Source organism: Mixophyes fleayi, chromosome 5 (assembly GCF_038048845.1).
Source record: "Mixophyes fleayi isolate aMixFle1 chromosome 5, aMixFle1.hap1, whole genome shotgun sequence".
Taxonomy (NCBI): domain Eukaryota; kingdom Metazoa; phylum Chordata; class Amphibia; order Anura; family Limnodynastidae; genus Mixophyes; species Mixophyes fleayi.
In genome coordinates this window covers 1,996,224-2,015,697 of record NC_134406.1, presented here as the reverse complement: position 1 = coordinate 2,015,697, position 19,474 = coordinate 1,996,224, and the positions used below count along the sequence as shown (strand labels likewise).

Sequence of the window (19,474 nt, the reverse complement as noted above, 5' to 3'; positions counted from 1 at the left end):
GTGTTACAGTACATACTGTTTAGTGTTACAGTACATATACAGTGTTACAGTACATACTGTATAGTGTTACAGTACATATACAGTGTTACCATACATATACAGTGTTACAGTACATACTGTATAGTGTTACAGTACATATACAGTGTTACCATACATATACAGTGTTACAGTACATATAACAGTCTGCACCTGCATCTGTTTATAAGTGTGTATGTTGAAACCTGCCTGCAACTGTACATACTGCATGTATACTGGATAACAGTGTACAAGACTACACATACAGCTGTATACCTGCATAATACTGTTATTCTCTGATTACCTGCTGTACTACAATCACAACTGTGAGTACCTGAAAGTTCAAATAAACAGCATGATAAGAAGAGAGTAGATACTTCATTTTCATCTATGGAATCACATGAAGACCAAGTGCCAGGGGTGAAGGTAAATTACCTGAGCAGTTTTTTGAAGATACCATTTCTTACCAATCTTGTCCTTGACAGAAGGCTTAGTGTGGGAGGGTCAATAAGAGATTTAAATGTATTAGAGGTGTTTGGGGTTAGAAGCCTGAGTGGAGAGGAGAGACTGGAAGTGTATTTGTTTGGCAGTGTCCAGTGAATTTCCATGGAAGTAAGAGATAGTTGTATATCTGAGGAATTCATGAGAAGTACGAGACTTTCACCATTATCGTTTGGTTTGCCGGAGAGTTTTTGACATCTACTACATAGGTACATGGCTGCATTGCATGGTTTGGAAGTGCCGTCCACGCCTTGAATCTCATTGAAATATCTCACCCTACAACATGAAATCTCATGTTTGCATTACATTACTCCCATCAAAAAGAGAAGATTTTAACATTGTAGCTATCATCGCCACTTAGGAATGCTCACCTTTACCTGTACAGACAGGTATAATTGTGCAAAAAATGGAGCATGAAATCAAATAACAAGAAAGAAGACTTTTGTCCGCACACAAATTTTTAGGAGTGTAAATCTCTCTTCATGGCTATCTGTGCCCCTGCTGGTTCATTACCCCCATCAGAAATAGCGATAGTAGGAATAGGAAGTATCCCAGAAGTATCGCAGCGTTTATCGGATAGAACAAAGTAGGGATTTCACATTTGGAATTATCGTACATGTATATTTAATGGACCATTATGCATAAAATGAAAGCAACTTCATATGAAATTCACAGATATACATATTTAAGCTACACAATCTTGTTAGAAGATTTTCCCATCAGGCTGTGAAGCATTTTGCACTTTGATTTGAACGAGTACAGGATGTTCTGAACGTTGCATTATTTCTGTAGAACACTGACCTATTGCTTTGTAGTACTTGGCTGAACTAAGCATCTATTTGTATTGAACTGCTAGTAAGGTTATTTAGTAACTGGGAAGAGATAAGGCACATGCATTTTAATGAGTTTGTCATTCTGAAGAGTCTATTTACAAAGGAGCGATCAGCAAACAGAAGAGGAAACAGTTTTATCCATAAAATATCCTTATGAAGGGTTCAATGGAGGAGAAATCATAGATTTTTCCTGCCATAACCCATCATCATTGTTATAGCGCCACTAATTCCACAGCGCTGTACAGAGAACTCATTCACATCAGACTGCAAAGTTCTCTAATTTATTAGGCTGATACCATCTCATGATGTTACCTGTAATTTTCAATGGGATCCAGCTGAAGCCTCTCTGGCTTCACAGACTCCCTCACCCATAGAAGTGTCATAGCGCTTTCGCCATTCGCCCGCAGCGTTAGGCTGCTGGTAAATAGTAAAAGAGTTTGTGGAGGGGGGGGGGGGGGACTTCACCGGAGCTCCCAGAGTGGCCCCAGACATGGTACATTACACAGGTGATTCATTAAGTATCGCTGTAATTTGCGGTGATGTATATTGATTTTCATAACAATTATAGAATTAATTAATAGATTCCTAAATCTTCCATACTTGAATACAGAGTAATTAATCAGGCACCATAAGATATTTACTAAGTGAAGTCATTGACCTCATAACACTGACCATAATGTTTATTATTGAGTATTGTTCAACCTTTACATGTTGTTGGATGTAGTTCTCAGTCATCTAATTTCTAAAGACATTGACTTGTTTTCCTCTTTGAATTTATTTGGTAACATATTTATGAAGGTGGAGCTTTGCTATCATATAAGGAGACATCATTACCACCAAAATCAGAGAAGACTACCTAACACAATACCTGTTATATGTGCATCTTTCCTCTCTACTAACTTGGGGTTAATAAACATTTTTGGGATTTTTGAAACCAGTTCCGGCCTCTTTCTGAAACTCTGCAATTCTCCCTCGTTTAGGGGAATGACACCAATGCTGTCGTATTAACACTTTTACATGAGCAGCTGAGAATTCAGTAAATCCATAGAGGTGTCTTACTGTATCCTTCAGCAAATTTGTTCATCACTTCTGAGTGCGGACGACCACTAAACTCCTCGCCATGATTTAACAGAGCGTCTTTCACTACGTCATAGCCGCAGAGAACCACCACAGGATCCGTTAGTTTCCAGATAGTGAATATGGGACCGTACTTCTTAGAGAGCTGCAGAACAAGCACAAGTGATAGTTACACCAATGGCGTTATACCAACATATACCCCAATAAATCTACCCACACAGGTGGCAGAAAAATAAAAACAACCGGGTGTATTAGAGACAGTAAGTGAGTTCATCCAGTAAAATAACTCAGAACGCATAGGGCCTTATGTAACATGATGCTCAGGACCGGCTTACTATAATAATGATGGGGACAGCTGTGAGCCAGAGGATATTTTGGAATAAGGATAGCCTTACCAAGGGGAATTCATCATTGGGGAAAGGACAGCATTATGGGAAAGCACATATCACATTATATCAGTACATACTGTACTGTGCAAAAGTTACAGGCAGGTGTGGAAAAAATGCTGCAAAGTAAGAATCCTTTCAAAAATAGAAGTGTTAATAGTTTTTTGTATCAATTAACAAAATGCAAACTGTCTAAAATGGTTGCTGATGAGAGAATTGCAAGTTGTTTAACTCTACAGTTACTGGGAGAGATCGATTACTGATTGCATCTTGTACAAATAAATAAGCTTCATGAGTCCAGCTGAAACTCCACTTTAACTTGTGGATAACAATTTACCCCCATGTGTTCTGTCTCTTATAAAGTGGCACTAATCTACACTCATTTCTGATAAAGCATCTAACCTGAACAAACTGGATTAATCCTTGCTGCATCTCTGCAAATTTTGTATGATAAATGGTGTATAAATGAACTAAAAGTCTATCGTGATTGATTTATCTAGATAATCTTTTGCTGTAGCATTTAGTCTAGTGGCCCAATTAACTCATTAGCAACCGGTTGTCTCTCAAAAGTATTTATCCAATGAAACACATTTCACTGAAGCACAATGCCTAATTTCAAAGTGAGATATATTTATTCAGCGATCTATGTGTTGTGGAAATTTATGTTTGGATATTGATAATTTTGTTGAACCAAGATTCCTAAAATGTTATTTATTTTGTGACATGTTGCATAAAATTGCATATTGATGGTATTGTGGTATTACTTCCCTACATTAATGCTACTTCACTGCCTCTGTGGTAAAACTTATGCCACAAGCAAAGAGAATAATCTGACGAGTTTATGCAGTTTTAGCCCCTTGTTCCTTGTTTTATTCCAACACTACTGGGGAATCTTTTCCTCTCTACCATACTAACTGGCCTGTAGAATCCTTCCTTACACTACTTCTGGGGGTGCCAACCATCTGCCCCGTGACAACTCGGCATCACGATCAGGATCTACTAAGAGTCCAAAGCAAGTCACCCACCCCGTCTAAAACTAGATGTTGCAGAAGGAGCAACGATCACTCACAGGGAGTGAGAGTCCAATCATGGCTGCCAGTGCACTTATAACCATGCCATATTACTCTGGTCTACAATGGCTCACCAGCTTTTCCGGTTACTCATATCACATTGGTACCAGTTTGCTCTGCGAGTTCTGGAGAAAAATGTATTCGACGTTCTGTCTATAACCACTACTGGAACAACAGAAGATTGAGATCCTAGTTAGCCAATTGAAAGTATCTGCGTTTAGAGAAGTTGAGATGTGGCCTCTCAAGGATGAAGACAATCTAGATCAAATTTTGAAAAAGTTAGCTACCATCTTTGATACACGAATTGTGTCTGAATTTAAGATGCATTTTTATGCCAAATGGCAACAGCCAGGCAAAACCCTGTGGGAATTTGTACTCATACTGCAAGAGATCCTGAGGGGTATTCAGAGTTATGATCCCACTAAAGTTAGACGGGTAGATGAGACTTAATAAACCAATTCATTGAAGGTGCATGTGGAGCAACTCTGAAGTGCATATGCTCAGGCAGCAAGGTCCAGCTAACACCTCCTCAGAATTTAAGGAACCCGCTATTGAAGTCTTGGGCTCTGACCAATGTAAAAAAGTAAAGTTGTAGGAAAACCCAGATATAAAGGCAAAATCAACCTCCCTGAAACCATTTAAATGGGGGAGGTGGTCATCAGCTTGATCCAAGAAGCTACCAGCCAAAGGACCCAAATTGTTATGTCAGATTCAGTCAGCACCATAAAGGTACATATGGTTGACCTGTTTTGTGAAATTAGCATGATAGACAGGAAGTTGCAACACGTCAAGAGTGAACAGACACCACACAAAGAAAAGAGTGAGAGGCACCTAGAGAAATGGCAACGCTACCTCAGGATCGCAGGATCACCCCAGATATACTGGAAGACTGTCCTCTGACCAGTTTGATGGACAAGGAAGAACAAACCTTTAAACTACAAAGCCATGAGGAAGAAGTTCTCCAGTAGATCAACACCAAGGGAATGGTGTCCCTGATATGTCGGCCACTGCCCCACCATCATCGTTCAAATTAATGGGATCAACATACCTCTTGTCTTGGATACACGCTCCCAGGTCATGACAATCCAGTTGGAGAAATTCAAGCAACATTGGAGGGGGGGGGGAAGGGGGAGAACTGACCCCACCACCTCCTGCCTGGCTGAACTTGTTGGCCATCAATTGTCTTAGCATCGCCTGCCGGGGCTATTGGGAAGTTGATTTGAAGATAGGGCAGACTGTTCTGTAAAAACAAGGGTGTGTTATCACAGACGTCTGGGATGACAGAATATCTACAGTGATAATTGGAATGAACATCCTGCAGAGCTGTTCTGATGAATTGGTCATGGCTTTGAAGGCAGAATTACAGACCATTGCACCGCCAGACTGGTGTGCCCTCCAACAAGCAATTTGATTTCTACAAAGGCATCAAAAGTTTGTAAAGGTAGGTGGAGAAGTGGGAAAGGCTAGAATTGTTGACCAAGGTGGTAGCCTACATTTCTGCATAGATTATCAGAAGTTGAATCAGGTGACTCATAAAGAAGTCTACCCTCTGCCAAGGATAGAAGAGTCATTGACTGCATTGAAGCCCGCAGCATACTTCTCCATGCTGGACCTGACCAGTGAAGATCAGGAGAAAACTGCATTTACAACCCCTATGTGTTCGAATTTGAATGATTGCTGTTCGGACGTTGCAACACACCTGCTGCATTCCAGCGAGTCATGGAATCCTGCCTGGGTCACATGAATTTCAAAATTATTGCTACTGTATCTGGATAACATCATCTTCTCCAGAACATATTATTATTATTATTGTTATTATTATTGTTATTATTATTTATTGGGCGCCACTAGGTATTCGTAGCACCGTACAGGGACATACAATTACAATACGAGGTGAGAAAGCACGGTACAGTAAACAATAAGCACAGTAACTCAGAAGCTCAAAGCACAGCTAGAGAGGGGGGGGGAGGGGAGAGGGAAGATCCGCATACGATGTAGCCCAAGAGGGAGGGTGCGGATGACAGGGAAACCCCCAGAGTGGTGAGGAGAGAAGCTAGAGGGATCAGAGGGCAGAGGGTCCTTGAGGAGGAGGGCTAGGCAGCTGGATAGCAGAGTTAGAAGTGTTGAAAACAGGAGAGAAGGCCCTGCTCAAGACATATGAGGTACAGCTGAAGCATCTGGTTTGAAGGTGAAACAGTCCAAGTGCCACCTGTTGAAGCCAAAAGTTCAATACTTAGGACACATTGTCAGCTCAGAAGGAGTGACACCAGAACCAGAGAAGACAAGCGCAGTGAGCGATTGACCTGCTCCCAAAACTGTGAAAGATGTCTGGAGGTTCTTCAAATTTAATGGATACAGTAGGAAGTGTGTGGAAAATTTTGTGAAGGTTGCAGCTCCTTTGCACAAATTATTGCGTGGAGAACCTGGAAAGGGGCATCGGAGGAATATTCCTGTTGAATGGACTGGACATCAACAAGGGGCATTTGATCAGCTGAAAGCTTTATTAATTGTTGCCCACTTGTTGGCCTATCCCGACTGCAAAAAATGTCACGTATATACTGATACCAGTTCCAGAAGGTTGGGCGCAGTCTTAACGCATGTTCAAGATTGTAGGAAAAAGGTCATTTTCTATGCTGGTGTCTGTAAGAGACTGAAAGGAATGATGAGATCTACAGAGCTTTCAAATTGAAATTTCTGACCCTGGTATGGGCAGTGACAGAAAAGTTCAAAAACTACTTGCCAGCCGCCCTGTTCATTGTTTTCACTAACAATAATCCGCTGACGATCTGCAAACGGCCAGATTGGTGCTCTTGAACAAAGTTGGCCCTCTGGACTCACCAGCTTGCAGTACACCCTTAGATACTGGAGTGGAAAATCCAATGGCAATGCAGATTTGGAAAAATGATTGTACACTGGAAATTGTGGCCATGGATCACGTGAAGCTAGAGAACAGTAGTACACGGTACCAATACCCATTGACCATCACAGACCATTACACCAAATTTACAGTGGTAGCACCTGTGAAAGACCAGACACCTAGAACCACAGCTGCTGTATTCTGGGAAGAGTTGGTAAAACTGATGGGTTCCCTAAGAAAATCCTCACAGATCAGGGGCCCTGCATTTAAATCGCAACTGTTCCAGAAACTCTGTGATATGTACAGTTGCAAGAAGATGAGGATGACATTATATCATCCTCAATGTAATAGCCTTTGTGAAAATATTAATTAAACCTTGATTGGCATTGTGAGAGCCATCCCTCTGCCACAGCGACTAGAGTGGCTCAGTCTATTCTCCGAATAGACCTTCCTATACAATAATATTGAACATTGCTCTACAGGGTTCACACCCTACTACCTGCTGTTTGGAAGACAAGGTAAATTGCCTGTAGACCTGTTGTTATACACCAGTACAGATAACAAGAAGCTCAAGGAATTGTCCAGCAGCGCATGGAAGCTGTGGACCAACATCAGAAAGAGAATTATAATTCAAATGCAAGGGCAAAAAAAAGAACAATCACAATAGTAAACTTGATAGTAGATAGGATCTGATTCCGAATGTTGTCACTAACATCCCAATTCATGGTGTTGCTGTATACACAATTGAAATAGAAAATGGCAGAACTTCTAGTGTAGTCCACAGAGACTAACTCAAGTTGTGCATGGTCAGTTCTACCAACATTCAGGAATGTGAGGATGAAGAAGGCACTTCTCTGACAGTAAATCCACGGACTAACTCATGGCTATGTATGGGCCTGTGATCCCAGAGTCACCAATGACTTTATCCCTAGAGTCAGACATGGAAGACATCGTCTAGGTAGAGAGTGATAGAGAGTGATGAAACTGTAAGTGAGGATAATGACAAGGTTGACACTAATATGGATTAATGATTTTGATATTGACAATGTGCCAGTGGCCGTCAGGAGGTCAGAGAGAAGCATTAGGGATGTCTTACTTTCCAAATACAGGCAGTAGTGCAAGGCTAATTTGAATGGCCTATTAACGAGTTTGATTACTTTCATTGCAGATAAGGTTAAAATTGTTTTGAAAAGACTTTTGTGGACTTCTGTGATTCTTATCCAGAATGAGGACATGCTTTGTGTCCAGCGGGGGAGAATGTAATATCCTGCAAAGCACAGGTATGTTACGGCATGCAAGCATTCGGAACACTACAGTTTCCAGAGTGCCTCTGAGAGGTTCAGTGCAAATTGCATTGGTTATTTTGGGGTGGACAAACTGCAAACTACAGCCCTAGACTGCTCACTAGAGCATCTGACTGCATTAGAATAAAGGAGCCATTGAGTGCCTGTGCTAGACTGTTGCCCTGAGGAATTTCTGCAGCTAAAGTTATAGACTTAAAAGTCAGCCCAACATCTTTGAAAAAATAGTAAAAAGACCCAGCTTGCCACTGGCTATAAAATGTCAGCAGGACTCATATGAAGACAGATAAGTTTATGGTTTATTTGCTTTTCTATGTTCCTGTTATTAAGTGAAATATGAAACATCAAGTTGTGTTATTAAAACCTCTAATTGTGACTGTACAGTCATGGATAAAAGTTTTGAGAATGACACAAATATTATTTTTCACAAAGTCTGGTGCCTCAGTTTTTATTATGGCAATTTGCATATAGTCCAGTATGTCATGAAGATGATCAGATGAATTGAAAATAATTTCAAAGTCCCTCTTTGCCATGACAGTGAACCTTATCCCAAAAACAACTTTTTCACTGCATTTCTCTTGTTAACACAGGTGAGAGTGTTGACAAGGACAAAGCTGGAGATCACTCTGTCATGCTGATTGAGTTAGAATAACAGACTGGAAGCTTTTAAAGGAGGGTGGTGCTTGAAATCATTGTTCTTCCTCTGCTAACCATGGTTAACTGCAAGGAAACACATACAGTAATCATTGCTTTGCACAAAAAGGGCTTCACAGGCAAGGATATTGCTGCTAGTAAGATTGAACCTAGATTAACCATTTATGAGATCATCAAGAACTTCAAAAAGAGAGGTTCTATAGTTGTGAAGAAGGCTTCAGGGCGCCCAAGAACATCCAGCAAGCGCCAGGACCATCTCCTAAAGCTGATTCAGCTGCGGGATCGGGGCACCACCAGTGCAGAGCTTGCTCAGGAATGGCAGCAGGCAGGTGTCAGTGCATCTGCACGCACAGTGAGGTGAAGAATTTTGGAGGATGGCCTGGTGTCAAGAAGGCCAGCAAAGAAGCCATTTCTCTCCAGGTACAACATCAGGGACAGGCTGATATTCTGCAAAAGGTACAGGGATTGGACTGCAGAGGACTGGGATAAAGTAATTTTCTCTGATGAATCCCCTTTCAGATTGTTTGGGAAATCTGGAAAAACCATTGTCCAGAGAAATAAATGTGAGCGCTACCATCATTCTTGTGTCATGCCATCAGTAAAGCATCCTGAGACTATTCATGTGTGGGGCTGCTTCTCAGCCAAGGGAGTGGGCTCACTCACAATTTTGCCTAAGAACACAGCCACGAATAAAGAATGGTACCCTAAAACATTCTCCAAGAGCAACTTCTCCCAACCATCCAAGAACAGTTTGGTGACGAACAGTGCCTTTCCCAGCATGATGGAGCACCTTGCTATAAGGCAATATTGATAACTAAGTGGCTCGGGGATCGAAGCATCGAAACTTTGGGTCCATGGCCAAGAAACTCCCCAAATCTTAATCCCATTGAGAACTTGAGGTCAATCCTCAAGAGGCAGGTGGACAAACAAAAACCCACAAATGCTGGAAAAACTCCAAGCATTGATTAGGCAAGAATGGGCGGATATCAGTCAGAATGTGGCCCAGAAGTTGATTGACAGCATGCCAGGGCGAATTGCAGAGGTCTTCAAAAAGAGGGGTCAACACTGCAAATATTGACTATTTGCATAAACTTAATGTAATTGCCAATAAAAGCCTTTGACACTTATGAAATGCTTGTAATTTTACTTCAGTATACCAAAGCAACATCTAACAAAAAGGTCTAAAAACACTAAACCAACAAACTTTGTGAAAACCAATACTTGTGTCATTCTCAAAACCTTTGGCCATGACTCTACAGTTATTTCTGCTACAACATCTAACCTTAATAAACTGGATTAATCCTTGTTGCATCTCCACTGATTTTGTGTGATAAGTGGTGTATAATTGCACTAAATGTCTACCGTGATTTATTTTTCTAGATAACACTAAATGCTACAGCAGCATTTAGTGTAATGGTCTAATTAACTCATTAGCAACCGGTTATCTCTCAGAAGTATTTATCCAGTAATGCCCATTTCACTGAAGCACAGTACCTAAATTCAAAGTGAGATATACAGTATTTATTTAGTGACCTATGTGCTATGGTGATTTATGTTTGCAAATTGCTGATATTGTTGAACCAAGATTACTTAAATGTTATGGATGTACTATACTATATATTGGCAATTATAGGCCATACTGGACACTGGATGTAGTATATTATATACTGGCATTGGAATATACTGTATGCTGGCAATTTTGCAGTGTATTATATATTGGCATTGGGGTGTACTGCACACTAGCATGGATGCAGTATAGTATATTTCAGCATGGGTTATACTGTATACTGACATGTATGTACTATACTAAGTATTCTTAATTATTATTGTTTATTTATAAGGTGCCACAAATATCTGCAGCACTGTACAGTGGGAAGTGACAGTATACAAAAAGGCATAAAGAATCAACAGACATAGCCCTGGACATACAAGAATCATAAAACTGTGCATAAGGCGTTTTAGGTATATGGTATATAAAATGTGTTGTGAAGAGCATGCATGAGGCCACACACAAGGCCGCACAAGTGGAATAGGAGGGAAGACATAGGAAGACATGAGGAAGGAGGCAGGGGCGGGCTGGCCCGGGGTACAGGGGGGCAAATGACACCCGGGCAGGACAGAATAACAGTATTTTGGGCCGCCTGGTGGTCCAGTGGTAATGCAATGGAGACAGCCTGTGCAGGGGCTGTCACATCGCAGAGTACTACAAGTTGTAGTACAATATTCTGTGAATGAATGATGCGGCTGCAGTGAGTACTCTGCGATGTGACAGCCCCTGCACAGACCGCACAGGCTGTCTCCATCCCATCTCAGTAACAGCTACATCACCAGGTCATGTGACCGCAGTGGTCACATGGTAGGAAGTGTAGGCGGGGCTGCTGGAACTCTATGGTCTGTGCAGAGCTGCAGCATTTCTCTCTGTCCCTTGAGCGACTCGTGTACAACAAGGTAAGAGGAGGGGGAGTTAGTGTGTGTAGGGGGGGGATTGAAGCTGCAGGATAGAGGGATACATGTGTGACTAAAGGTGCTGGGACAGAGGGGGATATGTCTGACTAAAGGTGCTGGGACAGAGGGGGACATGTGTGACTAAAGGTGCTGGGACAGAGGGGGGGACATGTGTGACTAAAGGTGCTGGGACAGAGGGGGACATGTCTGACTAAAGGTGCTGGGACAGAGGGGGACATGTGTGACTAAAGGTGCTGGGACAGAGGGGGATATGTGTGACTAAAGGTGCTGGGACAGAGAGGGACATGTGTGACTAAAGGTGCTGGGACAGAGGGGACATGTGTGACTAAAGGTGCTGGGACAGAGGGGGACATGTGTGACTAAAGGTGCTGAGACAGAGAGGGACATGTGTAACTAAAGGTGCTGAGGCAGAGGGGGGACATGTGTGACTAAAGGTGCTGGGACAGAGGGGGACATGTGTGACTAAAGGTGCTGGGACAGAGGGGCACATGTGTGAATAAAGGTGCTGGGACAGAGGGGGACATGTGTGACTAAAGGTGCTGGGACAGAGGGGGACATGTGTGACTAAAGGTGCTGGGACAGAGGGGGACATGTGTGACTAAAGGTGCTGGAACAGAGGGCGACATGTGTGACTAAAGGTGCTGGGACAGAGGGGGACATGTGTGACTAAAGGTGCTGGGACAGAGAGGGACATGTGTGACTAAAGGTGCTGGGACAGAGGGGGACATGTGTGACTAGAGGTGCTGGGACAGAGGGGGACATGTGTGACTAGAGGTGCTGGGACAGAGGGGGACATGTGTGACTAGAGGTGCTGGGACAGAGGGGGACATGTGTGACTAAAGGTGCTGGGACAGAGGGGGACATGTGTGACTAAAGGTGCTGGGACAGAGGGGGACATGTGTGACTAAAGGTGCTGGGACAGAGGGGGACATGTGTGACTAAAGGTGCTGGGACAGAGGGGGACATGTGTGACTAAAGATGCTGGGACAGAGGGGGACATGTGTGACTAAAGGTGCTGGGACAGAGAGGGACATGTGTGACTAAAGGTGCTGGGACAGAGAGGGACATGTGTGACTAAAGTTGCTGGGACAGAGGGGGACATGTGTGACTAAAGGTGCTGGGACAGAGGGGACATGTGTGACTAGAGGTGCTGGGACAGAGGGGGACATGTGTGACTAAAGGTGCTGGGACAGAGGGGGACATGTGTGACTAGAGGTGCTGGGACAGAGGGGGACATGTATGACTAGAGGTGCTGGGACAGAGGGGGACATGTGTGACTAAAGGTGCTGGGACAGAGGGGGACATGTGTGACTAAAGGTGCTGAGGCAGAGGGGGACATGTGTGACTAAAGGTGCTGGGACAGAGGGGGACATGTGTGACTAAAGGTGCTGGGAAAGAGGGGGACATGTGTGACTAAAGATGCTGGGACAGAGGGGGACATGTGTGACTAAAGGTGCTGGGACAGAGAGGGACATGTGTGACTAAAGGTGCTGGGACAGAGAGGGACATGTGTGACTAAAGGTGCTGGGACAGAGAGGGACATGTGTGACTAAAGGTGCTGGGACAGAGGGGGACATGTGTGACTAAAGGTGCTGGGACAGAGGGGACATGTGTGACTAGAGGTGCTGGGACAGAGGGGGACATGTATGACTAGAGGTGCTGGGACAGAGGGGGACATGTGTGACTAAAGGTGCTGGGACAGAGGGGGACATGTGTGACTAGAGGTGCTGGGACAGAGGGGGACATGAGTGACTAAAGGTGCTGAGACAGAGGGGGACATGTGTGACTAAAGGTGCTGAGACAGAGGGGGACATGTGTGACTAAAGGTGCTGGGCAGAGGGGGGACATGTGTGGATAAAGCATGTGGGCAGAAGGGGGGGCCTAATTATAAAACTTGGGTGATATATTGATTTAATGCCAGGGATTGTTGAAGTTTTCTAAATTTCATGTACCCTTTTTTTTTTTTTTTACCAAATAGGACCTCCAAGGATCCAGAGCCAAAATAACCAGCAGCCACAAGTGGTGACAGTGACAAGAACAGGTAGGAGAGAGGAGGACAGTCTGCCAACTGTCCTGAATCTGGTGGGACAGTCCCGAATTTGAGTGACTGTTTCACATAGGAGAGTTGGGAGGTCTGTCCCGCTTCACCGTGTACTGCTCGTGAAGGCAGAACTGGGTATGATCGGAAGGACCAACTGCACGGGATCTGCAACCCCGTAGATAAAAAATATATATAACAAACAAATTGAAGTGAGACCTCAAATCAGAAAAAACACTGGTACTGTAATGTGAATAGTTAAAAACAATTTATTAAAACAAATACATAAACATTTATGTTATTATATATATGTTGATACCATCTCTTAAAGGGATTAACGATAATATAGGTGACCTATAACATTATCAGTAAAAACTTTTGTGATATCCTCAAAGAGCAATCTGGATGGTATAAACTACATCAGGCTCATAAACCTTTTTAACCAGAAAAAATAGTTGTTGTGAAGCTCAAAAAAATATATATAGTTCTTTGTGAGTCTCAGTGTAAAAAACACTATGAATAGATGAGGGTAGGAAATCACTTCTGTTCCCAGACACCTAGGTAAATGTCACATCTAGTGACGTTTTGCAAATCTGATGGTGATATAGCAATCACTGATGCTCCTAAGCGCCTAGGATAGATGATGGTTGCATCCAATATTATCTTGTGGGACAATGGTGATTCCAAAGTTCAGTTCGGAATAGCCCGCATGGTGATGATACAGGCAATAATATGGAGGTATAATACGGAGGTATAGATATAAATATTTTTGGAGGTGTAAATGTTCATCGGGTAATTGGAACAGATAAATATATTCCTTACCAGATCCCTGGGATATATAAAAGACCAGAACGGGGGCCTCTTCGGAACATGCCTGGTCCAGCATATGCGCCCAGTGCACCTGTGAAAGACTGGCACATTAAATGAAGAGACCCCCATTCTGCTCTCTTGAGAGCAGAGCGGGAATGTAAGCAGGGAGCGGGGGAGTGAGGGTGGAGTGGGAGCCTTGAAGGTAAGGGTGACCAGGCTGGACCCCCATCACCTCTGGGCACCTGTAGTAGGTTATCAAAATGTCACCAGTCAAATTGTTGAGTCAGGATTAAACAGACGCTTTAGGATCCACAGCCTAACACAGCAATACAGGTGAACACTAAACCAAGGCAATGCAGAAAGATCAGCATATATAGGCTTCTTTAGTAGAGACATGTGAGACATCCACCCTGCCCAGATACCAGCAGAGCCTAGACTGAATGTAAGCCCTTAAATAGGCCAAAACTCCTCCCCTCTGTAGAATGGGTATGACTTACCCCTGACTCCCAGGAGGTTACCCCCTTTCCTCATATGTGGCATATTCTCACCCTGTCAATGCACCATAGCAGCCGTACCCCCTGCACCCCCATTTTCCAGAGGTAGTTACCAAAAGCGAAATGTGGGTATGAGATAGAATAATAGTCCTATTCTTGCAAATCGAAATGTGTTGTGCATCAGTAAATTCTGCTGTTAGTAAATGACCCTCATTAAATTCTCTGACATTGTCCTTTGCATGCACATTTCTATAGCATATGACATTAGATGCACCAGTTAGATTCTTGTTACCTACCTCTGGAAAGTACTTGCTGGCAGCATGGATTCCAATATATTTGGGGTTCCCCAGTAGAGGAATTGGAGCTGGACCTGGAGGTAGAAACTGATATTTCTTCTGCTTTCTCCAGAACGAGAGGAGGAAGAGGAGTGTGAGGAGGAAGGAGACGGCCACAGACAGCACTGGTAAGATGCTCATGGTCCTGGAAGTTTCAGGAGAAGGGAAATGTGTTATTCTTATCCCTACAGCCATAAACGGACTATCCGTCTAGACCCCCATAGGTCCTAAGGATTCATGTCTAGTACACTGGGAACACTGGGATGACACAGTTGGCATTCCAGGGGTCCCATAATCGTTTATTATGCAACACACACAGTCTAAGGGTGTCAGGAAGAGTCCAAGTGCTTTTCAGTCTGGGGCTCTAAATGTCATGGAGGGGGCACATCTATTGTGTGCGCTGATTGGCCTGGGCATAGTTTTCACTATAAAACGGGCACCACAAGCTTGTACTCACCTCCTGTTATAGTGGAATTCGGTCATGGCTGCCTAGCGCTAGGAAATGTCCCCGCCCTCCCCCCCCCCTCATCCTTCTTCTCTCATCTCAACTCTCTGCAAGATACCCAAATGCCAAGTATTTTAATCCTATCCCCATTATAATAATACAGTATCAAGAGGAATGAATAAGTATGGATGGGGTAATAATCTCTGCCAGATCTCCAGGACAAATGAATAAGATACTTTATTAATATCATACTTAATTTGCTAGAAGTTCATCCTCTCTACTTTCTGCAGTAGTTTTGTAGGTTATAAGTAGAGATAATCACTATCATCATCATCACCATTTATTTATATAGTGCCGCTGATTCTGCAGCGCTGTACAGAGAACTCACTCACATCAGTCCCTGCTCCCATTGGAGCTTACAGTCTAAATTCCCTAATATACACACACAGACAGAGAGAGAGACTAGGGTCAATTTTGATAGCAGCCAATTAACCTACTAGTATGTTTTTGGAGTGTGAGAGGAAACCGGAGCACCCGGAGGAAACCCACGCAAACACAGGGAGAACATACAAACTCCTCGCAGATAAGGCCATGGTCGGGAATTGAACTCATGACCCCAGCGCTGTGAGGCAGAAGTGCTAACCACTGAGCCACCGTGCTGCACTATGTTTCTCTCACTATTACAATTCCCTGGATTTGTGCTGATTCAGAGTCTTAAAACACTTTCTATGATGAAATCCTATATATTCGCTCATAGACATCACCAGATGTATCACATGGACACTTCATTCTGTTCATCGTGATATCTGAAGTTACCTTGTTGTGAATGTGGGGGGGGGGGGTGACTAATGTGAGCTGAGCGTTGCCAGGTACAGGGTGTGAAACATATGTGGTGTCAGCAATTAGACGTTCTCTAATCTCACTGGTTTGATGGTCAGAAAAATGAATTGATGAAATTAGGTCTCTCCAAGGTTCAGATTAATTTGCAATGTGAAACATAGGGAGTTCAGGCTTCTCTAATTGTTCACTTATTGCCCTCTCTAGAGACCTTCAGAATGTTCCAAATATCCCTTGACAGATACATAGTGACATGTTCTGCAAATTATTACATTACTGGCCTCTCTAGAGATCTGAAAACCATATATATATATATATATATATATATATATATATATATATATATATATTACATTATATGGACAAAAGTGTTTGGCCACACCTGTTAATTATTGAATTGAGGTGTCTCAATCAGACTCGTTGCATCAAGCACCTAGCCATGCAGTCTCCATTTGCAAACATTTTTAATTCAAAATGGGTCGTTCTAAAGAGCTCAGTGACGACAAACGTGGTCCTGTGATAGGATGTCACCTTTGTAATAAGACGGTTCGTGAAATTTCATCCCTGCTGGATATTCCACGGTCAACTGTAAGTGTTATTATTAGAAAGTGAACGCATTTAGGAACAACAGTAACTCAGCCATGAAGCAGAAGACCACGTAAAATCACAGAGCGGGGTCAACAACTGCTAAGGTGCATGGTGCATACAAGTCGCCAACTCTCTGCTGATTCCATAGCTGAAGAGTTCCGAACTTCCACTGGCAATGTAAGCACAAAAACTGTGCGTCGGGAGCTTAGTTGTTTGGCAGTCAGATGAGCGAGTCTGGGTTTGTCGGATGCCGGGAGAACGTTACCTGCCTGACTGCATTATACCAACTGTGAAGTTTGGTGGAGGAGAGATAATGGTAGGGGACTGTTTTTCAGGGTTTGGGCTAAGCCCCTTATCTCCAGTGAAGGGCAATCTTAATGCTTCAGCATACCAAGTCATTTTGGACAATACTATCCTTCCAACTTTGTGGCAACAGTTTGGGGAAGGCCCTTTTCTATTCCAACATGACTGTGCCCCAGTGCACAAAGCAAGGACTACAAAGACATGGTTTGATGAGTGCAGTGTGGAAGAACCTGACTGGCCCGCATAGAGCCCTGACCTCAACCCCATCTAACACCTTTGGGATGAACTGGAACAGAGATTGTGAGCCAGGTCTTCTCGTCCAACATCAGTGTCTGACCTCATAAATGCTCTACAGAATGAATGGGCACAAATTCCCACAGAAACACTCCAACATCTTGTGGAAGCCTTCCAAGAAGAGTGGAAGCTGTTATCACTGCAAAAGGGGGACCAACTCCATATTACAGTATATGTATTTGTGTACAATGTCATTACAGTCCCTGTTGGTGTAATGGTCAAGCGTAGGAATACTTTTGTCCGTATAGTGTGGAGAGAGAGAAAGAGAGTAAGAAAGAGAGTGAGAGAGATAGAGAGAGAGAGACAGTAAGAGAGAGAGTGAGAGAAGTTAGAGAGAGAGTGAGAGAGAGAGAGTAAGAGAGAGAGTGAGAGAGATAGAGAGAGAGAGGGAGTAAGAGAGAGAGTGAGAGAAGTTAGAGAGAGAGTGAGTGAGAGAGAGAGTGAGAGAGAGAGAGTAAGAGAGAGAGTGAGAGAGATAGAGTGAGAGAGAGAGAGAGTAAGAGAGAGAGAGAGAGTGAGAGAGAGTAAAAGAGAGAAAGAGAGAGAGTAAAAGAGAGAGTGAGAGAGAGAGTAAAGGAGAGAGAGTAACTGAGAGAGAGAGAGTAAGAGAGAGAGTAAGAAATAGAGAGTGAGAGATAAAGGGGAATTCAGTTTGCGCACCCAAATTTTTGAAATGTAATATAAAGTGTATCACTGCTTTTGCTGACTATACATTATTCAGGATAATAATACAGGAGCACACTGTACACACTATAGACACACTAATCACAATAACAAATATTTGTGTATTAGACTCTGTAATATCAATATGCAAATAATGTCTCAGATAAACATGATTTTCTTAGTGCACATCTGTATCATATTGTAAATGTCAAATTAATGCTCATTTCTATACCATGGTACATACTTCCCTCTGTTACATCTCCCTACAGGTTATAGACAGTGCTGACAGGACCTAGCTGATAGCTGCAATAACTAAATACAGCTATTAAGAAATATTTTCTGTCACCTTGTTGCTGTAGATGGACATTCACTGGTATTGTGCACTAATCTTCATATTTATTTCATATATCAGAATGTCTATTGATGCTACAAATGTTCATTGTTGTGATTAGTATGTCTATAGCGTGTAAAGTGTGTAAAGTGTGCTCCTGCAGTCACATCCTGTATTTTATATATATAATATATATGAGAAAGTGTGAATGAATGAATGAATGAATGATGCTCCATATACTAATCCCCATACTTGTGATTACCTCCCAGACACAAGACTGTGAAGCTGTTTTACTGTCTTCACCTGTGTAAGACTTTCTACAAGTCATTACTGGGATCTGTAATTATCTGACAATTCTCTTTAGAAATGAATATATCACTGACCTGTAAGTCCGGCGGCTTGGACCGATAGATATATAATTCTTGTGATATTCGTTCTACTTGTCCTTCCCCTGGTCACCCTCCTGTTTATAAGCTGAGAGCTCACAGATCAAATATTTACCTCTATCTGGATGGGACCCAGTAACCATAAAAATGCTGGTGCTCTCGCTTAGAGCAAAATAAAGATATAAATATGACACAGGGGGTCTGATTCATCTTTGGATGCAACCTGAACACAACTTGCGTTTATAAACCACCTGTCCCGTAGCTGGTGCAACTGATAACGGTTAAAAAACGTACTTTAGAGAAACTCAGAACTTGAATATGACGCTTCTGCTCCCCCGCCACACCCTTAGTATACATTGCCTATGTTCATCGTCCCCTTCCATCCCCGTTCTGCCCTTCAAGACGTCGGCTGTCATGTTACTTGCGTTCAGGCATGAATTGAATGCAAATGTGGTCATTGGCGCAAGGTCCATTTCTGAACATGCGCAGAACTATTTCACGCCAGATATAACACGCAAATGTACTTATGTCCGAACATGAATCAGGCCCGGGATCTTTAGCATGTCCATAGACAGTGGAAGGAGACGCATTAGAGGTTGTACTTGGAGCCAGAATAATAGAAACACTTTGGGTCAAGGAAACGTTCCCTGAAAAATTCAATAGAAAATGTTATAGAATCTGCAGAATCGGGGGCAAAAACTCTAAATCACCGGGCCCATAGCAAGATTTGGGGGGGCGTAGTCTGGCCCTTGTTCTGCTCTTTTGAGTGTGTGCGGGGGCTTGTGCAGGT

General features: G+C 42.9%; 1 protein-coding gene across 1 annotated transcript in view; it reads right to left on the bottom strand.

Annotated features, from left to right (window-relative positions):
• The window catches only part of LOC142157598 (cytochrome P450 2F2-like), a 39,650-nt gene extending 20,901 nt beyond the window's left edge, over positions 1-18,749 (bottom strand). Inside the window, exons 1-3 of the mRNA XM_075211201.1 lie at positions 18,682-18,749; positions 14,799-14,982; positions 2,409-2,571 (exon numbers count right to left, since the gene is read on the bottom strand). Coding sequence (XP_075067302.1) covers positions 2,409-2,571; positions 14,799-14,978 — 343 coding nt within the window. The 5' untranslated portion in view covers positions 14,979-14,982; positions 18,682-18,749. The remainder of the gene's footprint in view (positions 1-2,408; positions 2,572-14,798; positions 14,983-18,681) is intronic.
• Positions 18,750-19,474: the final 725 nt, after the last annotated feature.